The 21,808-nt window shown below is 46.9% G+C and overlaps 3 protein-coding genes and 1 long non-coding RNA gene across 4 annotated transcripts; 1 reads left to right on the top strand and 3 right to left on the bottom strand.

Annotated features, from left to right (window-relative positions):
• The first annotated feature begins 701 nt into the window (after nt 1-701).
• Nucleotides 702-1,913, top strand: kcnmb3 (potassium calcium-activated channel subfamily M regulatory beta subunit 3). Its single transcript, XM_084707562.1, has 4 exons — nt 702-787; nt 962-1,150; nt 1,241-1,415; nt 1,518-1,913. Exons 1-4 carry the CDS (start codon nt 702-704, stop codon nt 1,911-1,913), a joined length of 846 nt encoding a protein of 281 aa, XP_084563688.1.
• A 2,630-nt stretch (nt 1,914-4,543) lies between these two features.
• LOC146271050 (phosphatidylinositol 4,5-bisphosphate 3-kinase catalytic subunit alpha isoform) lies at nt 4,544-14,163 on the bottom strand. The gene is made up of 21 exons (XM_084707365.1): nt 13,945-14,163; nt 12,381-12,783; nt 11,847-12,056; nt 11,387-11,637; nt 10,812-11,057; nt 10,518-10,603; nt 10,256-10,361; nt 9,706-9,858; nt 9,159-9,293; nt 8,859-8,983; nt 8,670-8,751; nt 8,347-8,511; nt 8,058-8,161; nt 7,479-7,650; nt 7,125-7,231; nt 6,862-6,983; nt 6,516-6,594; nt 5,621-5,791; nt 5,330-5,447; nt 5,079-5,230; nt 4,544-4,855 (listed from the first exon to the last, which is right to left on the bottom strand). The coding sequence occupies exons 2-21, from the start codon at nt 12,730-12,732 to the stop codon at nt 4,585-4,587; spliced, it is 3,207 nt and encodes a 1,068-aa protein (XP_084563491.1). The 5' UTR covers nt 12,733-12,783; nt 13,945-14,163; the 3' UTR covers nt 4,544-4,584.
• Nucleotides 14,164-15,088: 925 nt separating this feature from the next.
• LOC146271049 (calcium-activated potassium channel subunit beta-2-like) lies at nt 15,089-17,430 on the bottom strand. The gene is made up of 4 exons (XM_084708100.1): nt 17,354-17,430; nt 16,645-16,815; nt 16,228-16,423; nt 15,089-16,057 (listed from the first exon to the last, which is right to left on the bottom strand). Exons 1-4 carry the CDS (start codon nt 17,404-17,406, stop codon nt 15,773-15,775), a joined length of 705 nt encoding a protein of 234 aa, XP_084564226.1. The 5' UTR covers nt 17,407-17,430; the 3' UTR covers nt 15,089-15,772.
• A 2,426-nt stretch (nt 17,431-19,856) lies between these two features.
• LOC146271048 (uncharacterized) lies at nt 19,857-20,503 on the bottom strand. The gene is made up of 2 exons (XR_014767072.1): nt 20,204-20,503; nt 19,857-20,115 (listed from the first exon to the last, which is right to left on the bottom strand). It is a non-coding gene; the product is annotated as an uncharacterized LOC146271048 (long non-coding RNA).
• Nucleotides 20,504-21,808: the final 1,305 nt, after the last annotated feature.

Below are 21,808 nucleotides of genomic sequence, written 5' to 3'. Positions count from 1 at the left end.
CCGAATGTTCAAATCATAAGGTGTGAGTATGCAGAGCCACAGGCAGTCCTACAACCACATCCAGAGCTGACGGAAAACAGACTTTGCAGAGTACATCCTTTTGGGTGTGTTTAGTGTACTGTATGTGTGTTTGCACTCTGCACTCAGGTATTTTATTGGGGCAATGAAATAATGAGACTGTCTTACTTCTACTATTTGCCCCTCAGCAGGTTCTGGCACTTTATCAATTAAATGGTTTAGTAATTCATTAATTACTTAGTCCAAAAATAGTCCAAATGAAACTATCAGACTAATGATTTGGATGTTCTTCTTAATTAATGTGAATATATTACTGACATACTGAGCTGAATGACACGTTTCCACATGACATGGTCTGGCCTCCTGAGGTTCAGTTGGAGCTTAATTGCATCTTACCTGGCTCACCTGTGGCGGTTTCTATAGAAACCCCTGTGCTTAGAGAGGAGGATGTTCTCACTCACCTTTGAGCCTTGGTAAACAAGAGGGAATTGCATGCTGCTGTATTTGCCACCCTGTTTGTTTAGTCATTGGACTTCATTATACGGTGGCAGATAAGACAGAATGCTATAGACTTGTCTGTAAGACCGTGTGACAAACAGGTCAAAAGCAAAATCGTTTTATTGGCTGAACACGGTTGGTATGTGTGAGACTCACTGCTGAGGATTTTGAGTCAAGAGGCTGGGATGCTCCTGAACACAGCCTCCCCGCGGAAGTCCTTTAGCATCCCCATCAACATCAACCTGCAGGGCGCTCGCAGGCGACAGACCAGGTAAGCTACAAGGCCACTGCTGGAATGGATGTGTTTGGGTCTGAAACAGACAAGAGAGGCAGATACGGCCTCCTGGCTATGGAGCTCAGTGACCGTTCTTTGGTTAGGATGAGTTCCAGGGATGAGCAAAGAAGGGTGGAGCCGGATGACTTGCCCTGTTTGTGTGTGACACAGGGAGGTCCCCCACACAGGGGCAGCACAGGACCTGGCAGAGAGGAGGGAAGGGGAGAAAGCCAAGTCCCAGATGACAGTGTCCAGTGTCGGGGAAGACAGAGCTGTCCTGCTGGCCTTCGCCATGATGGCCTTTGCCGTGTTGATGTTCTTCGTGGTGGGGATCATCTATGTGAAACCCTACCTCAACAGGTAAGATGTGTCCAAGTCAGGCCAAAAGTAAATCACACCAAATCTTCACCACTAATTTGATGTTTTGCTGAAACTGCTGGTCATTGCCAGTCACTGGGACGAGAAGGCCAACTGCTCCCTGGTCCAGTCGGCGGTTCTGGAGGAGTGGGTGGACTGTCGAGGAGTGAGCACGGCTCCGTGTCTCAGGGTTCTCATCAACATCACTCAGTCTGGACAGACGGCTCACTTCCACTACGATGAAGAGTCAGTTCTCCTCAATCCACTGGTAGATGAACCCCAAATATAGGAGCGGTCGTCCTTGTAGGATAGCTGTTGTTGTGACACCCGTTTTAGATCTGTTGGTGTGGGCCGTCTTCTCATCCCACAGTGTTTCTACGTTCCCAAATGCCAGCGAGACAGAAAAGAACTCGTGAGCGAAGTGCGGAACATCAAGAACTATTTGGATGAGCTGCGTGAGCTGGGGAACTCTCTAACGTGCCTCACCAACCCTGGACGCTACCCCGAGGACGCCATCTTGACCAGGAAGCACACCCTGAGACAGGCCCTGTTCTCTCTGCTGTGGCCGTGCCTGATGCTGGCTGGTGGGACTCTGCTGGTGGTGCTGGTGAAGCTCAACCAGCGTCTGGACCTCCTGTGCTCGGAGCTGCAGGGCAGAGGGCAGGCGGAGGGCAGGCAGACCCCCACACACACCCGGGGTAAACTCTACCAGGTCCTTAACCACAGATCTGGACACTCCCCCATGCAAGACGACTACGAGAAATGACTTGATGCTGGCAAGGCAGAGTGGATACAATACCCAGAGTACCCTGGAATTGGAGCCGGCTAACAGAGGATATCCTTCAGTTTTTTGTGGTAATCAACTCCTAGTTGTAGACTGTAACCATTATTGGTCTTGTATTGAGTACAGTACAAGATGGCTGGTCACCTATTGACAAACTAATAGAAATCAAGAAATGTATCTGAACAAGAAACAATAAAAATGTTAAACATTACTACTATTACTACTAGATTTAAGACCGAGAAACCTCTTTATTTTGCAGTACAGTGAATGAATGAGTTCAGGTTCTCCCCAGCCATAGTAAAATGTATGAATATGAGTAACAAGGGTATTCTAAAAGGCCAATGATATTTACAAATGAGTAGATAACATTGATTAGGCTTTCAAAAGACATGCAGGGTTGCTTCTCGTCATTGTGCTTACAGACTTTAACCACAGAGTGCAAGAGCCTTACTTCCAGGCCTCACGCAACACCCACTTCTCCTACCATTCCTCATTTTCTTCTTCATTCGCTCATCACTTAATCATCCACATCCCTTCAACTACTGGAAGCTGTCTACTTGGGTGTAAAAGGGATGTATTATAATGCATAATTGCACTATTTTTTGGTTAGCGATAATAGTTTAAATTTGTCTATATTTAGAATACAAAAATATATTACCTCTAGAGTTATTCAAGGAAAGCATTAGCATGTGTAATAGTATCAGGATGTGTCGCCTTCATCATTTTGTTGTACAAGTAACAAGAGGTCATTTGACATAAAATTCAAGTAAACAACATTAGGCCAAACTAAGGATATTCCAAGGACCTCATGCATATGTAGAAAGACAACAAAAAACATGTAAAAAGGGAAGAAACAGACATGATGATGGCTTGTCATAGTGTAGCCAATGGGAACGGGTGGGTTGAGGTGGAGGGGGTGGACTTCTTTTGAACAGGCTCCGCCCCAATGGTCTGTAACCTGTACAGAAACACATGCATAGTGCAAGGGTGTGCTTCTTGGAGACATATAGGGCCAAGTGCTCCTCCTGGGACAAAACGATCCAAAAAACACCTGGGTACACTGCACATGATTTCATCTGTGGCCAGGAAACCGCCCTACAGTTTCATTTTGGTTACAGACCACCTATGTTTCTCTATGCAGTAAACAAACTAAAGGATCCATGTCACACGAAACAGAAGGACACTCGTAAGTGTAAACGAAAGGAAACACAAAATCACTTCAGTTACACTTTTTTGTTGTTGTTGTTGTTGATAGATCTTTCACAATTTAGGATTGTATATTTAACATTAGGCTGAGGTCTGTATGTACCATGAGCTGAGTGGAGTTATATGAAAATCAACAGAAGCAAATTCACACACAAAAAACTCATAATGCTAAATAATGCTTTTTATAAACGCACAGGCTGGCTAAATGTTCTTCAGATTGAGTCTTTAAGCTGCACACAGCCTTTCCTGTCCGTTCGAAAGGTGACGTCAAAATACTACTTTTCACAGTTCTTGCAGAGTCACCCTGTTTAAAAGAAATGGGTGATATACTGTTACAGTGCATAACTGTGCATGTTTTGTACTGTCTGTACAAAATGTTGAACACCTTTGAAGCCGTGTACCTACATGTCTGCTCTGAATCTTCGAATGGCTTCTTTACACTGACAGAAAAATTTGTTTCGAAAGCACAGTACACAAAGATCACAATTGCATAGTGTAACAGCAAAATCTCACACCCTTTTCCCTTTCTAAAAGAAAAAAAAAACGCAAACCGAATAACTGAGAAAGCCGACGCAATCAACGTGGCGTTCACCCGGGCTTCCTTGACGAGTCATTCCGCGTTGAATCCAACCGAGGGAGATGGACGGCAGCCTGTGAGGGCCATAACCTTACGACACGCAAACAAAGTAATACTGATAGACAAGACAAACGGGGACACACACACACACACAAATACTGCAGACATCAGTGCGACGCGAGACAAACGTGGGAGTTGGGATCGTAGTGACTCTCTTACAATAAGACTGATGAGTGAGATGTAGTGGGGGGGGGGGGGGGGTATTTAGTACTTTGGCTCAGTAGAAAAAAAGAACAAGGATCTCAAAAGGAATAATATGTGCACTGTATGCATATGAGACTATGGATACCTCTGTACAAAATCTCAAGACGCCGAGTCACGCTCGACACAGTCAGAATGGTGCACAAAGCCAGGTGTTTGTGTCACGGTTGTTCTGCTGTCCGGGGTCGACCTCGCGGGACAGGGAGAGGAGGACGCTGGTGGAGAGCTTCTTGGGATTGCACGATTGTTCCGTTCCTAAGGCGGCTCGTCGCCCCCCCCGGCTCGTCTCCCCCCCCCCCCCACGCTCTCGGCCCGTTTGTAGCGGTTCCGAAAAAGCGAGCGATGCTCTGCCTTTTCAGCTACTTACCATGGGGACCACGACATGTTCTCTTGGCTCATAGCGGGGGGGGGGGGGGGGGGGGGGGGGGGGGGAAGGGCGGGGCCGTACATGACATTACCTCCGTCTGACTCCAGCACGGAAAATCCTCCCCAGAGCCAGCAAAGATCCACCCTGCTCTCACAGTCCATAGCGAGCAGGTGGCCGGGGCCCAGGTCTGGGATGGGCATCGACCCTCCCACCACCCCCGGACACCCTCCTCCCCTCCCGCCTCAGTTCATGGCGTGCTGGCGGATGGTGTGGAAGATCCAGTCCATCTTGGTGGTCCAGCCCCCGTGGTGGGCGTCGTTCATCTGCTTCATGAAGTAGTCCAGGGCCTCCTGCTCCGTCTTGTCCAGGGCCAGGGTCTTCCGGATGTAGGCGATGTCGTCGAAGCTCTGCAGCTCGGGCATGCCCGAGCCCAGCATCATGGAGAACAGGTTGATGAAGAGGTTGGCGTGCTGACGGATGGCCAGGTAGGCCTTGTAGCACATCTCCTGGAACCTGAGGGAGGGAAGGAGGAAGGGGGGAAGGAAGTTAGGAAGGAGTGGGAAGGAGTGGTGGTCAATAAATGAGAGTCAGGCCTTTTTGAATCCATATGAGGTGTGCTCAAGACAAGTGCTCCCAGAATTCGACTGTTTGGTTTCGTTTATGAAGTCTGTTACCAAAGGAAAGGAATCTTTCCTCTATGGGAACTGTCGGACGCGAAACAAACCAAAATGGCTACCTCTCAAACTCCCGGGTCTTGGTGCACTCCTGTGTCCCTTTGCTGATCACGATCAGAAAATCCTGCGTCAGCACGAAGGGCACCCGCTCTCTCTTGTACCCAAACTTCTTCTTCTTGTGATCCAGGAAATGACCAAAGTCGATGTGGAACAGCTGTGAGGAGGACAGAGAGCACACGCGGGGGGCGATAAAGCTCGGCTCGAAAGGAGGAAGAGCCACGCGTCATAAACACTAGCGGACGTGCCGCCTCACCTGGCCGTCCTCTTTGACCATGATGTTGCTGTTGTGTCTGTCTCCAATCCCCAGGATGAAGGTGGCCACACAGTAGCCGGCACACGACCGTGTGAACAGATCGATGGCCTGGTCGTACCTAGCCACGGGTTCAGGAAACAACGGCGTTAAAAGACGCCTCCCAGCTGAAACGACTGGGCGGGGACAGCGCAGCCAATCGACCTCCGAAAATCACGGAACTGTTCCAATTCCCCCCCCCCTCCTCCCACACATAAACTGCAGGGCGGTTCTGGTCTGAGGAAGTCCACTCACATCTCTCCCTTGTTCTTGTCCTTGAGCCACTGGTGCAGAGTGTGGCTGTTGAACTGCAGCGCCCCCTTCAGGCCTCCTTTACACTGGATCTGCATGATGGTGTGGGAGTTCCTCACCACCTCGATGAGGCCCACGCAGTCGCCGATGGACAGGCAGCCGTACGGCAACATCCTAGCACACAGCACCAGGGACGGAGGGATCACTGCACTGAAGAGCAGCCTGCTAGGCTGACGCTACACAGTGCTACGACCGCAGCATTATAGTTATCAGTGCAGTTATCATAAGTTATCATTGTAGTTATCGCAAGTTATCATTGTAGTTATCATAAGTTATCATTGTAGGAATTGTATTTTGGATGGGGGTTTGCAGGTGTCTACTCCTGTTCTGGTCGGGTCAATCTTGGTGATGCAGAAGTCCAAACTACCTGTGTCAGTGCTCTATTGGGCCTAAAATTGAATTCAAATTAATAGCAACCAGCTGGTATATTTTGTCCAATATCCTTGGCTACTGCTACCACTTCCTACACACGCTGAGGGCTTCGGGTATTAAATACAAAACATCAGGATCCAAAATACAAATCTATATCCAGTATACTGTCACAGAAACGAACAAAGGGTTATCCCTGGCCTCCAAACTGCAACCTGATTCGTCAGTTGGCCTACATAGACTTGTGTATCCATGTCAGACGGCACCCACCCACTACTTAGATCTCGGCCCTTAACCGAGCAAACGCGCTCAATGTTTAATGACCCGAGCAGCTCACTACTGATCTGGAGTTGCTGCTGTCAAGCGGGGAGGGGGGCGGGGGGGACGGGACGACAAACGGGACATAAAGCGCATCGTTGACTGGTCACACTGCGTGCCGGCGCTGGTGCATGTGGCCCCGGTGGCGTACCTGAGATCAAGCCCCTGGTTCTGCCAGATGTTCTCCATTATCCTGATGATCTGCAGCGTCAGCATGTCCTGTCTCAGATCTAGGAAGGGGGAGGGACAAAACAAACGTCAGATGATGACGACAGCGGGGGGCGCGCTCTTTGGAACGGTGAGGGCGGCACGCCAAGCCGTTTAGCGGGTTCACTTTGGGGGCCGTGGACGAGCGGTACAGTGGGAACGAGAGAGGGGGGGAAGAGAGAAAGAGAGAGGAAAGAGAGAAAGTGAGAGACAGAGAGAGAGAGAGCGCAGGCGCGGCCGCTGGGCGTGAGGAGCGTGGCGACGAGGCGGGGGCACGGGCTGGGACGCACCGTCGCCATTCTTGAAGATGATCTCGTTGCTCTGGAAGAGGAGCTCCGACATCATGTCCGGGTTCTCCCAGTTGAGCCACAGGGGCCGCTTGGCCGACGACATCATCCTACACTCCTCCAGGCTGCGGTGAAGCGACACAAAAACGTTACCCTGGGGGAACTTTCACGGACCACCCAAAAAGGTCAGAGGGCCAGAAATAAATCATGAAATCTAACTCAATGTGGAGGGGGTTTTCCCCATTAGTGTGGGGCTGAGGTGGTACCGGAGGTTCCCGAGCTGGTGGGCTGGGTTCAGGGGCGAGGTGAAGCTCTGCAGGGCGTCCATGTAGTCTGGTCTCCTCATCTGCTCCACCAGGAACTTCATCTGGACCTGAGGGCCACCGAACACACCTTCACATCTCCTGACACAGCTGCAGGGCATCAGCTTCTCTACAACATTTCAAAAAAGCTCTCTGAGTTTAACGACTGGAGAATCTCACTATCCATCTCGAGGTTGGAACCCTGTTGCCGAAGCAGGGGAACAGAAAGCTTCTTTATGGACTATTCCCGGTGGTGTGAAGAGAGTAAGAGAAACCCCTGCCCCGAGGAGGGGGTTGAGTGGTGGTGGCGGTGGTTACCTTCTGGGCTTCATCCTTCTTCTCCTGTTTCAGCAGGTCTGTGAGGTTGATGAGCTTCTCCATGGCCTCCACCTGTCGGCTCAGGTGCTTCAGGTACATGCCGCAGGCCCTGCAGTAGGACTCCAGCAGCAGGCCGAAGCGCTGACTCACCGTCTTGTTGTGCATCTCTGACCTGAGGTGCACAGGCGGGGGGGGGGGGGGGGGGAGAAGGAGAAAGAGAAAGAAAGAAAGAAAGAAAGGGGGAGGGACGGTGAGGCGATGCTGGAGCCCACGGAACCGTTCCAAGACTTCCCCCAGCGCTTTGCACTTGTGCGTGAGAATTCTCCTTTGATTATCTGTTACAGGCACTCCTGGAGAAGCAGCAAAGTCTAAAGCATTTTAAAAGGTTGAACATACCCCCCCTCTCCTATTCCCCCTTCATTAAATGCCTCGTCATTGGCAAAAGTTTCATAGGACCTTGAATCAAACTCGATACAGGTAGGATGCCAAGTAAACAAATATAAATGCAAGACCAGCCACCTTCTACAGTAACGCCAAACCATCAACTTTCACCACATGGTTGCTTAAAATTCCACTCACTTCAGATGCCAGAAGAAGAAATGTCCTATACGCTGATTGGTCAAGGCCTTTTTCAGCAGGAAGCGGGCCAGAGGATTATCAAGATACTGCTCATACTTTAGAACCTGGGAACAGACAAGCAGAGGGCAGTTAGAGGACAGACACCCCAAAAGAATAACTATTCACAAGCACAGAGCGAAGATGGAGCTTGATAGGACTCCACCATGACAGACAGTTCTTCTCTTTGAGAGATTGCAAGAGATACCATCTGTGGTTATAAAGAGGGGAGGGGCTTGGTGGAGTGGGATACCTGGACCAGCTGGATGAGGTATTGAGAGAGGCGGTCGTCTGTTAAGTATTTCTCAAGGCACGTCACGGCAAAATCTCGAATCATTGGGTCTGGGAAGTTGCAATCTAGCAACTCCATGGCTTGCTCTGGCTTAATGGCTGGCCAATCTTTCAGAAGACAATACATCTGTAAAGTCCCCACAAAACACAGGATTATCATAAAATACGTCAACAACACAAAATGCACAATTGGCAGCTAAACTGGTTTCGTAGGAAAAATATTTGGGTGTGTCACCGCTGCTCCGAAAAGAAACTGTCAGCAGTTGAAAATCCCAAACTGCCTACCTGTGCAACTTCATCTCTGGAGTTCCACTTCACCGCCAGGAGAATCTTGGGAAGTATTTCGGGGATGTTGACACAGTAATGTCTGAGAAAAAGACGAGACTAGGGTGAGAGCCTGCAAAATCAGACTCCTCCTCCCTCGGCCAACTCAGGGAGCCAGGCGCCGACGACAAAGACGCTGGCGAGCATTACCTGTGCCTCCACAGGAAGTCCTTCTCCTGCTCTGTGATCTCAGACAGGGGGTCTCTGTTGCACACCTGACGCAGCTGCTCGTTGTCACTGTCTGTCAGGGGGTTGTCCCGAGCCAACCTGTTACTCTGTACAACGACACACATGACACTGGTGCTCATTCAGGGCCGTCATCGAGCATCGGTAGGGCTGATTGTGGGCTGGCGGGGGTTAGTGCACACAGCTCGTCAGTCAGAAGAGGACTGAAGCAGCCTCGTTTTTAGATGCTCGAGAGCGTCAAATCCGACCCTGCGGCCTTCTTACCAGCCCGTTATGGGAATAGTTGAAGCCCAGTTCTCTGGATATGTTCCTGTTGGCGTGCTCTTCTATGGTGGTCATGTCTGGGAACTTGACTGGATTGCTGAAGTGGTCAAATTCCAGCTCCAAACAAGGGGTTTCCTGTACGCAGAAGCAGTGAAAGGGTTACTTAAGGGGCTTATATCAACAATGACAAGACTATTTAGAGTAGGTCAGATGAGTGTGTCAATGAGTCATTAATAACTGCATACGAGGATTAGATAAATCCAGGCAGCTTATTGTTAGCTCTGCCTGTGCTTGGGCTACTCGCTACCGACTGTCATACAATATTGGCAATATAAACCAACGATGCGTGTGTCGGCATCAAAAGGTGTCAGCTACTGAGGCAAACAAACTTAGATGAAAAAGGTGAAGAAAAATAACGACCATAGAAAATATCTGGCTTGCAATAACTTTGGAAAAAAAACTGCCTGGAAAGCAGAGTGTGAGAGATCTGACAGGGTATCACCGAGTATCAGTAAGCAGGGCGTGTTTCAGCAGCTGTCAGCCTGACCTTGTTTGGGTTGGAGCCTGTGACTCCTATGGGGTTGAGCAGGTCTTCCAGGCCGTGGGGCACGGGCCACAGGTTCAAGGCCATCTTCCCGGCCACCAGAGTGTGGGTGTAGTCAAACAGGTTGATGTTCCCCCAGGCCAGAGGACAGTGCTCCTGCGAGGACACAGAAAGAGGGAAGCGTGTAATTACAGGTCAGGAGACCTTCCAGAAACAACCTTCAGCTATGTGACCCAGAAGTACCGTCTTTGCAAACAGCAAAAACAAACAAAAGGCAAACATGATTAAATCAATAAAAAGGAAAAAAAAATTGCAAGTCATCTCTTAATTCGTATTACAAAGTCAAGTTCGACGTTTCAAGTACATCTCTTGTGCGCCCTTAGTACATACAAATAGTCCCTTGAGTGCAAGAACGGCGCATTACAAATACAATCCAATGTATTATTATAATAATAAATACATCTAAACTCTTCCATGATACTAAACCATGTCATGTTACTGCAGCAGTAGCGGCTTAACCATGTCGTGTTACTGCAGCAGGAACTCTGCTCACCTCTTTGGCCCCCTTCCTCCCCTTCACAGAGCAGATAGACAGACAGAGACGAGCCGCACGAGGGATGTCTGGAATGTACATGTCGTAGTTCAGCCACTCGTTCCACCTGGGACCACAGGAAGGCCCAAAATAAATACCTTTCACATATCAAACAGGCCCACAATGTTGTGTGTGTCCCCACACCCCCACCATACATCCATTCCAGCCTATCAGAGCGGACTGTGAGAAGAGCAGACTGGTGGGACGTTTGGGGTTGTGCTACCTGGGATTTGAGCAGGGCACCCGCTGGGTGTTCACGTTGTCGCACAGCTGCTCTCCGCCGTGGTATATCCCCGTCCGGACATAGATCTAGACCAGTGACCACGACAACACTCAGGAGTCAGCGTAGGAAAGACAAAATGAGGCCAGTGAATTTGACCTTTCAAACATGTGGACACCTCAGCAGCCAGCGGGCTTAAACGAAGCTCAGCGTCAGGCGAAGTGGCATCTCCGACGCATGGGTTCTGTAATGCGCCCTTGGGCGCGACGCGCTCGGCGAACAGGACGTTCGACCTACCTTGTCGATGTCCCTGATGTTTACGTTGACGTAGGTGGCGCACAGGATCCGTATCCGCAGCGTGCCGTTGATGGTCCACAGGGACTTGGTGGCCGTTTCCCCGTTCATGTACGGCGTTGCGGTGGAGATGCGTCGCGCGTACGACGGCATGGTGAAGGTGTCTATGGGCAGCTGGGAGTACAGGCTGTCCTTGGCCATCAACATGAGGTTAGGCAGCCTGCCCAGCATGATACAACTCCTCACATACTGGCAGGGTCGGGGAGGAGAGAGGGTGGGATGGAGAGACAGAGAGAGAGAGAGACAGAGAGACAGAGAGACAGAGAGACAGAGAGACAGAGAGAGAGAGAGAGAGAGAGAGAGAGAGAGAGAGAGAGAGAGACAGCACAATCACCTTTGTTGCCCAAACAAACTGAAAGCAGAGCCTGTCACAATGCGCCCGAGAGTCGCCCTGTGTCGCAGTATCAATCTATCGGGACTTCCTGTCGGCCTTCCAAGTATGCGACGCTCTCCTGTCCCTTATCATCAGTGTCAATCATCATCAACAGCCCCCCAGTCCCCACGGGGCCAGAGCTCACCTTGTACTGGCTGAGGGGGTACTTCTCCAGGAGGTACTCGTCGCAGCCGCACACCTTGAGGATGTACTTGCCCTGGTACTCCTGGACGCACATCTTCAGCTGCTCGTGGGACAGCAGCATGCTGCGGGTCTTCTTCCGGATGGCCTCCGCTATCACCTGCTCGGGGACGCAGTCGTGGTTGATCTTCAGGGTGTACTTCTGCTTGTCGTTGCTCGGCGTCACGATGACCCAGATCACGACTATTATCTGGCCTGTGGGGGGGGCGGACGCGGGCGTCACAGTCAAATGTAGGCAAACATTGGAACACGGCTATCGACAGTCACCCACTTCTGGAATCAGTGCAAGCGTCCCAACGATGGCTCACGGCCACCTCTTTAAACAACATGAACACAAAGTTCTGTCCAAAGTTCCAACGATGCATATTCTATCCCTGAAAACCTGGGGCGTTCTGGATTCCTACCTTTGTCGAGCTTGTTGAAGATGTGCTTGGGCAGCTCTGCTCCGGATTCTACATTAGGAGGGTAAACATACAGGGCTCTCGTGTGGGAGCCATTAGTGTCTCGGAGGTCTACGGATTCCTTGCAGACGTTCAGTATGTTCCTCCTGAAATCCTGCACCTCCGAGTCCTTGACCAGATCAAACTCACATATGGGCATTCCAATGGCAAAACCTGTTGGAACAAAAAGGACCATGCTCAAGATGCTGGTGCTGACATTGACAGCGGGAACCTTTTCGGACACATTACATCGGCGTGAGTCGTAACGTTTGTACTTGGAAACGGCAAGATGCGACACACTTTGCACAGCTGTTTTGCGCCGAATCGTACTTTTCTTTGTCGCGCCCCCAGGACGAGAAGCTGCTGCGCTTACAGAGATCCCAAGGAGCTCAACTCGAGTACGAGGAAGGGGCTTCATTTCATCTATGACGCAGCATGCATCTACGACACGCCTGCCGCTGCAATCGTGTCCAGGCAACAAAACACCCCCCTCCTTACCAATCTCCCGATTGAGAATTTTCTCCTCTCGGTTGCCCACTGGCTCGATGACTTTGAGGAAAGGCTGAAACAGTCTGAGGTCGCACAGTCTCCTCGTCTCGTCGTAGAACTCCTCCCGCTCGGCCTCCTGGGTGACGCTGATGAAGATGTAGGAGGTCTCCTCCTGCAGCAGGTGGTGCAGCGGATACTTCCGGGCCTCTTTGAACAGTTCGTGTTTCACCGTGATGAGGGTGGCTTCGCGCAGGCACTCCAGCGTCAGGAGCATGCCGTTGGGTAGAAGACAGTCCACCTGGATGCTCGGGGGCATCAAGTGCATGCCCCATAGCTCCCCCGAGGACGGCCTGGGAGGCATGGTGGCCGTCTGCTACACACAATGCTAGTAATTCAGATGATTAATGGTGACCTGCTGGGCAGAGAGAAAGGGAAAAAGACAATTGCATAAGAACCGCTGACCCGTTTCTAATCATGCACAATGCCTTTGATGGACATTTGGTATGTGGAGACTGGAGAGACACAATGGAAGCATAAGATGCTAAAACAGAACTACAAGGAATGCATAGGAAGTGTTATGAGTTATTGTGTACACCCTGGAGAAAATAAAAGGATTGTGCAATACATGAATTAGTGAGAGAACTCCAGAGCCAGTTGAGGAGAGGGAGTGATTGTGTTGACAGCAGATACAGATTTCATTTTTTCAGCATATGCATATTTCAATCTGTGTCTGGCTGACTTTGACTATCCTATTACCTAGAAAGCCAACTACTGTTTACTCGTAGCAATTCAGATAGCTGGCATGATAGAGAGCCTCTCGTGCTTTTCACTAGCTGACTACATTTGCAGACAAACCATAGTTCCTGCAGATAATGACCGGATAGGTAGTTGCTAGCTAGTTGTTAACTGGCATTGTGACATGTAAAGATTTAGTAAGGAAGGTATATTGGATTGATTAAAACACAACGGTTGCTTTCAAGTTACTAACTTCCCTTGCATGTAAAACAAACACCGGCATAATCCTAGCAAGTGATAACCGTCTACTATCACTAGCAAAGCATAGGCAAGCTAGCTGCTGACTCCTCCCGGTCTTGCTACATACAGAAAATGCTACAGTCGATCGTGGCTGGATAGCTAGCTAACCATGTTGTTGTCTTTCAGTTGCTGTTAAAATTACTTAGCCAGAGCTAGCCTAGCTATACACAACGGTAGCTCTAGCTAAATAACAACATAAACGTAGCACTATGCGTGAGCAAGATATATTAATCTGTTAATTGGTTCACTCAAAAAATTTGAAGGAGGATTGCTGATTTGAGAAACTGACATATCACTTAAAAGCAGCAACTTTATCTGGCGTTAGCTAAAATCCATAGCTAGCTAGCTAACTAACAGCTATTGCAGCCTGCTAGTGCTAGCTCTACTACACTGACTGAGCAGCATTGACGCTAGCTGCCCCGGTCGGAATCTTTGCTAGTAAGAGATAGACTAGCAACTGTAGCTAGCCTAGTCCACTTACTGCGAGTTCAACACTCATACCCATTCTTCTACTACTAACTAGCCTGTGATTACTTACGTTACTAGATTTCTTGCATTCCAGTAGCTAATCCATTTAAGTTTTGAGGCAGTTTATTTGCTGTACAAAACGTTGTTAATCATTATTCGAAGAATTCCTTGTTGTTGTGTATCGCATAATTCCAACGGCAAACAACTGCATTTGGACAGCTCGAGTCGCTCGCTGTCTGGGGTGGCCAGTTTGGAACACATCGTTTAGGTGTACTCAACGCACTCCGGTACCTCACTTGGTTCATAAAACGTTGGGCGCTCGCTCGCTTACTAGTTGGGATACTGGAGGTCTGTCTTCAAATCAAAGTCTAAGCAAGCATTGTTCAAGAGATGTATCTCACGTATTTTATTTAAAAAATTAGATTGAATATTATTGATACATTCTACAGTAAACTGAAGTTCGTGTGCGTTTCCAAAGGCGATGTGACCAGAGAGAGGCTACAGTGACATAAAACGAGGGAGTCTAAACTAAGGCTGGTCAGACAAGAACCGTACGCTTCCATTCAGCAACGCCCGCATCGGCACGGGCTTTGACATGATAGGATAGTTTGGTACATAAATATTTTAGGGGCTGATTATAACCGGGCGATAGCAATCTCCTGAACTTTTTAGAGTGACCTCATGGAATGACAATAGTGTAAAAACTGATATGCCTTTGTAATAATGCAAGAAAATTAAGCCAGTCAAACTGATACTTTAACTTGGATGGTAAGAGTCTAATTTAGCTAACTACAATTATCAAGATTTAATAACCTAACTAAAACAAATAGGCTATGTTATGTAAGATGAATCTGCCTTTTAGGATACATGTAGAATGTGGGACCAGGTCACGTTTTGTGATATGACAGGCTGCACACAGCAGAGGGAGCCAGATGGTAGGGAAGTTTTTATCTGGAGTTAATCAGTCAAACGTGTTTTGTATTCCACTCCAGTCCCATGTTTCCCAGAAATGCCACGCCTCAATAGGATTCCACGCGTGTAACACGGGGCAGCAGTGAAGCTGTCAATGTCAAATATGTAATAAAAATCTATTTTAAATCACTGGAAGTCCTTTGCAACGTCAGAAGCAAAATATTTATCCAGCAGAGAAAGAACTAAAATGCCTGCCATGCCGTGTGCCTCGAGAGTTTCAGTGTTAAAGAACAAATGTAAAGGACAGCAAATGTTATTGTATTAAACAAATATTACAGCATGTACTTACAGGATAGTCTTACTATGTCAAAACTACAGCATGTGCTTAACACATCAATACTCAATAATTATTACATGATTACTCATAACTTGTATAAAACAGAGTCATATTTGTCCCTTTGTTACGTACCACTAAAAGGTCTCAGTCAGCAGGACTTTGGTAAGTTTACACTTGCTTATCTTGTTAGAGGGTAACAGTCATCTCCTGTAAACATGGAAAACGTTTTGGATAGTGAACTCTATAATGTTCTCTCAACAGTCCACTATTTTGGTTGACAATGTTGTCTATATAAGATAACAGGCACATGCTCACGAATATGCCAAGTGATGTAATACTTTACAGAGTGCATAAGTCCCCGTACACAAACCAATTATAAAATCCTCACTATGAATTATTGGATTGGATTAAACATGCAAGACTATGTTCCAGTAACAGAGGTAGTACAAACAGTAGAGTCTTTTCCAGAACATTCAGTTCACATTTAAAACAGTTCCTGAGCAGAGAGAAACCCAGCTGTCCTAAATGTCTCAGCTACAAGTTACAAGAGGTCGCCGCCCAAGGGTCATCTGGTTAAAACAATCCCTTTCATGTCCGTGTCTGTCAGACGGTGGTCGAGTAAAGGGTTCCCCAAGCTAGCGAGCCGGTTTCACCTCTTGATTTTTCCAATCTCCTCACTCAGAATGGAGAGGTACTGTGTAAGCTTGACCATGAAGATGATGAGGGTGCCACCCGTCAGCATGCAGGAGGGCCAGAAGAGGGAGTGGAAGACGGCACTGCGACCGTACAGCCGTGACAGGAGGACGCTCCCCTGCTGCTCCCCGGGGTCATAGTAGCAGGGGACCTGCTGGTGCACCTTCAAGCTCTCTGAGATGTTCACGGTCATGGCGTGCATGGCTGAGCTGTCTTTTTGGCACTTGGGCACATAGAAACACTGGCAAGAAAAACGAAGACATCATTTGACGTAAGACTACCTCAGCACAGCCCATCCAACAGCGTGAAATGCCTAATCTGGAGTGCTGGTACCACATAGCTACCTCTACGTCTATGGATGTTATCAGATCACCTGCTATCAGGGGCAGGGAGGGGATCCAAGCTATGCACCTCAGAGTTGGCCTCCTGGGTCTCCTCATTGTGGGATAAGAGGCTGACCCGTCCTGTGTTGTTGACACTGACGTAGATCTGCAGGCAGGGGTATTTGGAGGCTCTCCAGCAGTCTGACCCACAGCTGTAGGAACAGTTCACATCTGCGACGATGGTGGAGTTAAGCACAATGCAAACACTCTCCTCCGTCCACACGCTGTGTGAAAGGAAATAAGACATGGGGAATTCCGATAAAGACGCGATGAACCATTTTGGCGCCTTTAAATGTTTGTGTAAAGATTGAATTAAGAAACGCTGTGACGAACAATAATAAAAGACGTACATTTGGTTATGTATGTATGTTAGGTACACCAACACCACAACATTTCCAAAGCTTATTAGCAGGGGTGATGGAAAACAGTATCTGTCATATGTTACCTATCTGCATATGAGCGCAGGACAGTGATGCACAGCACAAAGTACATCATGACTGAGGAAAGGATCATCCCCAGGCCCAGGAACATAGCCCGATCCTCACCAGCACTCAGAGCCGTCACTGTCTTCTTCTTGTCAAGGACATCAACTTCCCTAATCTTCTGGTAGATTGATCTGAGAAGAAATGGAGAGAAAGTCCACATGTTACAGCTGTTACAGCTTGTTATCTATCCTTTGCCTTGTTGGTAATGCATAGATGGAGAGTACCAAGTTAAGAAGGAAAGTCATTTTCACACTGACGGTAATTTGCGGCTTTATGTTACAGAACAAGGAAGTCAGATGGCTGAGCGGTTAGGGAATCAGGCTAGTTATCAGAAGGTTGCTGGTTTTATTCCCGGCCACGCAAAATGACGTTGTGTCCTTGTGTCCACTTCACCCTACTTGCCTCGGGGGCAATGTCCCTGTACTTACTGTAAGTCGCTCTGGATAAGAGCGTCTGCTAAATGACTAAATGTAAATGAACAAAGAGGGTGCCACAGGACACATTGTTCCCTTGGTTATGAACATACCCTGCTAAACTGCACTACTGTCTAGTTCCATAGAAATGTTAGTGTTTTGGTATGCAATCCCCAGACAATGTTCTGCAAATACATTGTATTTTATATCAAATGGTATACACGTGTCTTAGAGAGTTTCCAAACAAAAACTTCACCTCCTCTCTCCTCCGGACCCTCCTCCACTTTTAGCCCCTGCCACAAAGAACATCTTCCCAGACTCCCCACGTCCTCCTTTCCTCACTGAAGAAGTGCGGAAAGACTGCTGGAAAGACCTGCAAAACTTTTTGGTTAAAATTACTCGTATCTACACAGACTGTGCTTACACATACAGTGACACTACAAAACAAAACATACAGTACCTTTGGTGCATGTTTTTGCCGTCAAACTCACTCTCATGCAGAAATTCACAATTAGAGGAAAGAGCAAAGTATCAACACTTTGTCTCTAGCAGCATGAGTAGTACTCCTTACAACCAAAAACAAGGTCTGGTTGTAGTAAACCCCCCTAATCTACTGGACACTCACTTCAACACTGGGTAAACATCTCAGTTTAAACACAAAGACACCCTAATGAGGTGAGGGAAAATGACTGGTTGCCAGGGGTGAAATATGTTAATGTTAATAAAGTTGTCATGAAAGACATACCTGCAGCGTCAACACCAATTCTGTCAAGAGGAGCTCATTTTGTTCTCTTTTCGCACAAGAACAACAAGCCCTGGCTATCCACATCCTATTCAGTAAACACTCTGTCCACTTAAACCTTTCCTCAACTGAAAGAGTTTAGCCCTGGTGAATATTCAAAAGAATCCCTACCCAGACGTTTTGAGTTATGAGGTGAGGGTCATTTAGGGGTCAGTGTGCAATATGAGGGTCGATGGCACCCCACTTTAGTGATTGCTGGGCTTTTATTCTGAAGACTAATTTGTAACAAATAGATCTACATGGCCAGGGGGCATTCATCCTCATTAATGCGCCCATGACTAATGAGACAGCTCTTTGCCATTGTTGCTCTAATATTTTAAATGGCATCTTCAAATGTTGAAGTAAGGATTGAATGAATTGAATCAATCAAGTGTTTCAATCAATTGCAAATAAGATTCAAGGAGAAACTGTCAGCTTTGACGTTCATGAATGAAAAGTCTTAGATATGTGGCTAAGATATTGTAGTGTGGCTAAAGGAGGTGTAGTGGACTGTGTGAAAATGCAGGCCACAGCAGAAACTTGCGGTACTTAAATTGCTGTACTTATACTATCTTAATGAAGCATGTGTCCTCAACACTATATGATGTCTTTGGTCTAGTTGTCACTGCAGACTCATCAAGAAGTATGTAGGCCTACTACACGGACAAATCAAATGTGTTGCAGCTGTATGTCTAAAGTCAAAATATGGCATTGATATAAAAGAGGACAGAGAAAGAAATATATGGGTGTTTCTCTTTTGTATGATACATTCTCACATACTCTACAGCAGCGTGCCAATATAATGTTGTCACAGGTAGATGTTAAGAGATTCCTGCTATGTGTTTAAACCCTGGAACCTCAGTGGGCTTTGATCCTGCCATGCGAAGTTTAGGAGGTGGCAGCTCTCGCCTTGAGGCCTATTATTTACAGTCACTGCGGGGCACATAGGATTTCAAAGCGAACCCGGTTGACAATGTGCTGTAGACTGTTTCGATAACGGCATTGGCTCCTTCCAGAATGTCTTAGGATGTATTTTCTGCCATGTCCTTTGCGTGATTATTGCTGAGTGGTCAGGTGTCCACTTCATGTTCAAAAAGACATGTGCTCATAGCTATGCTGCTCCTTAGAAGTCGATCAGACACACTTTCACAGCTTTTATATATACATATGTAAATCTGACATGGGTTCTCTGTGACACATGGAGTATCTACAGGATACAGTATGATGAATACGTATGCATTACATGCATTATTTACAGTCGCATCACTTTTTTATGTTTGTTTCATTGTACATATAGTACATGAGGCAGTCTCATCACAGTTAGGTTACGATTAGGCACATCAGACTACTCAAAGTAAATGTCCAATAAAGACACATTGTCTTTTGTTGCTGTGCTCTGTCAAAAATGTTCTTGTAACTTGTTTCGTAGGTACTTTAGGTTGATAATTGTATGTCTTCGAGATTAGATGCTAATGTTACCCTAAATATTTATTGTCTTCTACAATGATAATCATAAATACAACTCTTCCAAAGTTAGGAGGACAAGCAAATTTAATTACAGTTGAACATCTCAAATCCATGGTCTGGCTAAACGCTGACACTTCCCATGAACAATTGCTGCAATGTTTGCATTTACTTTTCAAATTAGTGGACTACTGTTTAATTTGTGAGGTCTTACCTCTTGTTGGAGGGTTGTTAGGATAATCCAGGCTGGAGATACAACTGTCAGCAGTGGTTCTCTTCTACACTCTGTGCTCTAAGCGACGCCAAGCCGGCTACCTCTTATTTAAACCGACCCGAATGAACAGGATGGTTGTCATACCTGTGTACGTAATATGAGTTACCCGTACAATGCTCTCATGCTCAACAGTTTGTCAAGTACTGTGAATGCAGGCCTCTTGCTAAATACAGTCTCGGTGGGCCCATGTGGTTCTTCTTGGATCATCTGTATCACATTTTTAAACGTTTGAGGCGTAACTCCGAAAACTGGCATTTCTTTTATTCAAAAAACATACAGAGCTCTGGCTTCATAGGTCAAGTGTGTCACAAACGTTTTTATTTTCATAATAGTTAAATGTGGTTATTCATGTAGGCTATTACAACATTTTATGACATAGCAGCAGCTTCAGAAAGTAATTTCCATTTTGTGCCACAAGATGTCTCTGTCGCTACAAGAACAGAAACTGTAGTCCAATTCAGGGTTCACTGCAAAACCATCTCCAACGGCACCATTAACCCTGGGTGAACATAAACAATGAAATAAAAACAGTTTAATCATGGCAAGTACATCTGTTTATTCATGTGTGCTTTGTGTTTTTCACTAACCATAATCTACCGTTGTCATTTGCATCCAGCAGATGGGTAAACTGAGTGGATTTCACCTTCCTCAGACCCCTTGACAGAGCCTTGTCAGCCATATTGGTGCTCTCAACTGGTCTGCTGCCTGAACAAAATGTGTTGTATCCAATACTGTTTTGCTGGTACCTCTTATAGACATTCTGTATGTTCTCTTCCCCAAGGACACCAACCTAATGAGGCAGTTACTACTTAACCCTCTCCAATAGCAGTGTACCGGCTGCTCTCTGCGAGAAGCATACAAGCCACTTCAAGGAGCTTAGACCCAGCCTGTGCTTCCCAGTGTGAAAACAATTCTTTTTTTACCCTGACCTCGGTTGTCACACTAAAAATAACCATGTTTACACCATAAGGATACAAGAAAACCGCACGCCCAATATACTCTAGCTGGGAGAGATGACACAAGGTAAAAATGGAATGGCATTTGCATGTTTGACGGCTACCTAAACATATTGGAGCACAGGCGAATCACAAGCTCTCTCTGCTGGCCAAACCTAGAGGTGCGAAAAATTGTGGTAATGGAGGATGAAAGCCAAGTCTTCTCTTTTGTTTTCCTAGTTCTAAAAATAGCTATTGCTGAGTAGGCAGTTAGACATGAGCATCTTTCTTTTGTGCTAGGGTTGGTACAGCCTTGAGCAGTTCACTGCACAAGCCTCCCTTCATGGAAAAAATGGACACACACTTACTACTATTGACTATTGTAGCAATCATCATCGGAGGGACAACTCATGGTTTTGTCTTCTATTTATCTTTATTATGCACTCTCATTAATCCTCTTCTTTTAATTTTCCCTCTGTTTGAGACACACACACACACCTACAGATAAGCTGGGAAATTAAATGAAATACATTAACTGGCTACTTTGGTTACTAAGGATGGTACTACAAATGAAAGCTTTTCAGTAGCGTGGCTGTATCCAAGAAGCAATAACACAATGGCAACAACAACTTTTTCATGACAGGGTCGCCAGTGTGCTCTTGTCCCAAGCAACACCCTTGAACAGACAGTTAATCATTTAATAAACCATGGCTTGACAAATATATACTAGCAGCCATGTTTTTGTGACATTTTGTACAAGCAGCAGGCAGTGCCTCACAGTACGACACCTTTGGTTTCAGCATGTCCATCCATGTTGTTCAGCCCTTTTACAGTTATTATTATGCTTTGCATAAACCTTGCATTGCATGAAAATAGAGGAATTTACTCTGCATCCAAATATGTGTTTTGTAAAGCACCACTACACAGTGGGGTACTGGGCTGGAAAACAGAATTAAGTTCTCAAAAAAAGGTAGCCTATAGGGAAGATGAGGTAGAATATCAGCCTCGGCTTTGGATGCAAGCCTTCGTTTGGCTTGGTCTGCTGAACATTTGCAACTGAATATATTTTTGCTCCACCCGTGCAACTTTTAGTTATTCCTGTGCCAGATTAATACACAGGCTCTGTGTCAATGACAAATATATAAACGATTTCCTCAGTACACTACATGCAAGCAAAGACATTTCTCTAGTACTTACAGCCTATGTCTCGAGTTTTGTTTTTGTGACTGGGGGTGTTGAACCTGAGCCAAAAGAATA

The sequence above is a fragment of the Hypomesus nipponensis genome, chromosome 10, assembly GCF_054491055.1.
Source record: "Hypomesus nipponensis isolate SF chromosome 10, ASM5449105v1, whole genome shotgun sequence".
NCBI classification, from domain to species: Eukaryota; Metazoa; Chordata; class Actinopteri; order Osmeriformes; family Osmeridae; genus Hypomesus; species Hypomesus nipponensis.
Note: the sequence above shows the minus strand (reverse complement) of the source record. Positions and strands in the feature narration are given on the sequence as shown.